The sequence below is a fragment of the Mandrillus leucophaeus genome, unplaced genomic scaffold (genome assembly GCF_000951045.1).
Source record: "Mandrillus leucophaeus isolate KB7577 unplaced genomic scaffold, Mleu.le_1.0 Scaffold219, whole genome shotgun sequence".
In the NCBI taxonomy this organism is placed as follows: Eukaryota; Metazoa; Chordata; class Mammalia; order Primates; family Cercopithecidae; genus Mandrillus; species Mandrillus leucophaeus.
The window spans coordinates 62,663-67,309 of record NW_012102243.1 but is presented as its reverse complement, the minus strand read 5'-3'; the positions used below and the strand labels follow the sequence as shown (position 1 = coordinate 67,309).

Here is a 4,647-nt window from a genome sequence, read left to right as displayed (position 1 = left end):
GATGGTCTCGATCTCCTGACCTCGTGATCCGCCCGTCTCGGCCTCCCAAAGTGCTGGGATTACAGGCTTGAGCCACCGCGCCCGGCCTGCAAAACTCTTTAGTGTTACACTTAATAGAAGACATCTGGGTTCTCAGGCCTTCTCTGCATTCATTCTGTGGTGATGTTTTATTTTGGTTGAAACATAGGAAGAAAATTTGGATCTACATGGATATGTGGTTGGAAGAAGGAGTGAAACTTATTTATTTATGTAATTATTTATTTATTTATTTATGAGATGGAGTTTTGCTCTTGTCACCCAGGCTGGAGTGCAATAGCTCAGTCTTGGCTCATTGCAACCTCTGCCTCCTGGGTTCAGGCATTTCTCCTACCTCAGCCTCCCGAGTAGCTGGGATTACAGGCATGCACCACCACGCCTGGCTAATTTAGTATTTTTAACAGAGACGGGGTTTCTCCATGTTGGTCAGGCTGGTCTCGAACTCCTGACCTCAAGTGATCTGCCCGCCTTGGCCTCCCAAAGTACTGGGATTACAGGCGTGAACCACCATGTCCAGCCAAAGGAGTGATATTTAAACAGCTTTTCAAATGATTGTGGGTATTCTTTGATACTACACCAAAAGTCAAGAAGTAGTAGTAGTTCCTTAAAGGTTGACCAAATATGAAATCGGAGAGCACACCGGTGAATTTTTTGTCTTCTGTGACACTGAAATCTATTTGTCTGTCTTGTACTTCAAATGGATCTTTTACCTATCCATGACTTTAGTCATTTGGAAAATACTAGGCTGGGTGTGGTGGCTCATGCCGGTAATTCCAGCACTTTGGAAGGCCAAGGTGTGCAGATAGCTTGAACTCAGGAGTTCAAGACCAGCCTGGGCAACATAGCGAGACCCCGTCTCTACCAAAAATACAAAAAAAATAGCCAGACATGGTGGCGTGTGCTTGTGGTCCCAGCTACTGGGAGGCTGAGGCGGGAGGATTGCTTGAGCGCAGGAGGTGGAGGTTGCAGTGACTTGTGATCAAGCTACTGAACTCTAGCCTGGGCAACAGAGCGAGGCCCTGTCTTAAAAAAAGAAAAAATATATATACTGGTTCATGTAGTCTTCCAAATGTTGATACATTTCCTTATACGATATAAAAAAACCAAAATTATTAACATACCACTGATCTCAGAAAAGTCTTTCGGTATCGGGAAGCTGTGATGCTGTTGGTGGCAGAAACAAGCTTTTCTGAAACTGCAGTTTTTGCTTGAGAGCTTAAACTTTGTCAGTGTCTATAAATCCTGTTCGTTAGTTGTTTTCCTGTGACAGAGACACTTTGCTCGTTTTCAAGAAAATGTCGCCAAATACCAGACCATGGTTTATCTGTCCGGAGCTCCCTGAGTTCTGAGCCAGCCCCGCCAGGAATGAGCTTGTGCAGGGCGAGTCCTCCACGGCCACTGTGCACCACGCACAGCAGGAGTGTTCTACGTGGATCCCGCTTCTCCACACAGATTATTATTTTCTGAGACGGAGTCTCGCTCTGTCGCCCGGGCTGGAGTGCAGTGGCGCAGTCTTGGCTCACTGCAACCTCCACCTCCCGGGTTCACGCCATTCTCCTGCCTCAGCCTCCCGAGTAGCTGGGACTACAGGCGCCCACGACCATGCCAGGCTAATTTTTTATTTTTATTAGAGACTGGGTTTCACCATATTGGCCAGGCTGGTCTTGAGCGCCTGACCTTGTGATCTGCTCGCCTCGGCCTCCCAAAGTGCTGAGATTACAGGTATGAGCCACCGTGCCTGACCCTCCACGCAGATAGTTAAAAAGACATGAACTCGAGGGTCAAGATTTAATAAAATTAGTAACTTTTACTGCCTATCAAGGACTTTCTCAAGTGAAAGCAGCATTTTTATTTATTTTCTAATGTATATATTTTAACTTTTATATTCAGAGGCAGGGGTACCCGTGCAGGTTTGTTATATAGCTAACCGTGTGTGATGGGGGCTCGTACAGATTCGTTCATCACCCAGGAATTAAACCTAGTACCCATTAGTTATTTCTCCTGCTCCTCTCCCTCCTCCCACCCTCCACCCTCCCGTAGGCCCCAGTGTGTGTGCTCATCATTTAGCTCCCACTTAAAAGGGAAAACATGTGCTGTCTGCTTTTCTGTTCCTGTGTTAGTTTGCTGAGGATAATGGCCTCCAGCTCCAGCCATGTCCCTACAAAGGACGGCTGCAAAAGGCAGCATTTTGTAACCTGCTTGTGTGGCGGTGGGAACGCCTGCAGGCGAGTGTGGGTCCCGTTGCTGTCTCGATTCTGCTAAGGGACAGTTCTTGCACAGGTGGAAATGTTGGCGTGGTGGAAACAGCAAATGCTGTCTTAGCATCTGAAGATGGCTGTGACCTTGAGGGTCCCTGGCAGGGTCTTCGGACCCCCAGGACTTTGCAGCCTGAGGGATGCTCCGTGGGGATGGCTCTTTGTGCCCCTGGGGCCGCTGCTCCATAGGGGGCTCCTTGCTGAGAGATGTGGGCAGAGAGCTGGGCTGGACGCCGCCATCCCACGGGTCTCTTTCTCCACGCAGGTCTGTCCACGTTCTCTGTGGGTTCATTGCTGGGCTTGAGTCTGAGTTCATGGAGACTCTGTCGGATGAAGAAGTACTTCTGTGTCTCACCCAAGTGCTCCGAAGAATGACAGGTACTCACCACACACGCCAGTTCCTGCCTCTGCTCGTTACTGGCTGATCTCTAAACAGAAACTAGGCTTTTCAGAACAGAGAAGAACGAAATTTGGCTGACTCTGTGTATCTCCAGGGACCATCCTTCCTCATGTTAGTGGGGTCAGTAACAGTTCTTACCTCCGAGGAACTGAAATGACTTTGCAAACGCTTCCTACTTCTGCCACTGAAATAAATGCCGTTGTCCTTGATCAGAGTTTTACAGAGGAGGAACCCAAGGCTCAGAAACAGGAGCATGCTGCTGTCACAGGCTCCTGGGTCCCAGCCTGCTGTTCTCCGGTCAGGGTCGGCAGGAAGGGCCTCTCCTGATGCACTCTGCTGCTCGGTTTTTTTCCTGTGTAGCATCTTTCACGTTAAACTGCTCAATCTTTAAAAATGACACAAACAGTTGCAGACCTGTGGGTGAGAGTTCTTGGTTAACATGCAGTGTCTCTGTGGCTCAGGAAACCCACAGCTCCCCGCGCCTAAGAGCGTCCTGCGGTCTCGCTGGCACAGCGCCCCGTACACTCGGGGCTCCTACAGCTACGTGGCCGTGGGCAGCACCGGGGGTGACCTGGACCTGCTGGCTCAGCCCCTCCCTGCAGACGGTGCCGGCGCCCAGGTATGTGGTGTGCCCCAGTCGGGGGATGTGGGTCCGGCTGCAGAGGCCCCCGCTGAGTCTCAGTGCTGCAGGAGCACCCACCAGTGACGGGTGGGCTGGGACCCCAGACTCAGAAGCCATTTTCTTGTTGAAACTAAGAATACTTTTTAAATGTATTGTTTTTGTGAGAATTATACACACATATAGCTTAAAAAGCACACTCAGAGAATTCTGCAGTGCTAACAAAATAAAATAAAACCAAAACAGCAGGTGGAGCCCCTTTTGCCCTTCCCAGACTGTGCTCCCAGCTGATTCTGACTGCTAAGTTTACCGCATCTCTAAAAACATGTTTCTGCTACCACTTTTTGAGAAACATTTCCTATGCAAAATGTCAAACATACAAAAGTAGGTAGAACCTTTGAGTGCCCACCAGGCTTCCCCTAAGTCAAGCTTGCTCCCCACCTGGCCCCGCCCTTACTTATTAAGCATGTCTCACACAGGACATTCACCTGGGGATATTTTGGTGCCTGTCTCTAAAAGATAAAGACATGCTTGTAAAATACTTAACTGTGATGCCGAGGGCAGTGGCTCACACCTGTAATCCTAGTGCTTTGGGAGGCCGAGGCAGGAGGTTTGCTGAGGCCAAGAGTTCGAGACCAGCCTGGGCAACATAGTGAGAGTCGGTCTCCACATACACACAAAAAAGTAGCCAGGCATGGTAGCATGCACTGTAGTCCCAGCTGCTCGGGCTTGGGTCCAGTTGAGGCTGGAGTAAGCTATGACTGCGCCACTGGACTCCAGCCTGGGTGTCAGAGCAAGACTGTCTCAGAAAACATACAAATAAAACCATATAACTATGATACTATTTACCCACTTAAAAACTAACAATCATTCCTCAATATGATCCAATATTTAGTCAGTGTTCAGTTTTCCAATCAGCTCATGATCACTCTTCAGTGAGCCTGCTTGGAAATGTTGCTGCATGCGTTTTCAGTTTCAGGTGTTATTAATTGACTTCTCATTACATCAGATAAAGTTGTAGCTTTCTTCCACCCCTCTGCCCACCCGACTCCCAGATCCGTCCCCAACCCTCCCCATATATGATCCAGTAGTTGTGGCCACATCACTATTCAGTGTTTACACCACCTTGTTTTCTCTAAATGCTGTTCACACCTGAGCTGCGGGGAGCAGTCGCTTCCTTTCCCACCCATTGGTGAATGTGTGTGAGCCGTTTTCCTGCCTGTTGATGGATACGTGTGCCCATTGGTGGATGCATGTGAGCTCTTTTCCTGCCCATTGGTGAATGTGTGTGAGCCGTTTTCCTGGCTGTTGGTGGATACGTGTGAGCCGTTTTCCTG

General features: G+C 49.1%; 1 protein-coding gene across 1 annotated transcript in view; it reads left to right on the top strand.

Moving 5' to 3' along the window:
* Window positions 1-4,647, top strand: part of PAOX (polyamine oxidase (exo-N4-amino)) — a 19,227-nt gene that overhangs the window by 6,957 nt on the left and 7,623 nt on the right. The window contains exons 5-6 of the mRNA XM_011980822.1: window positions 2,557-2,669; window positions 3,153-3,310. Coding sequence (XP_011836212.1) covers window positions 2,557-2,669; window positions 3,153-3,310 — 271 coding nt within the window. The remainder of the gene's footprint in view (window positions 1-2,556; window positions 2,670-3,152; window positions 3,311-4,647) is intronic.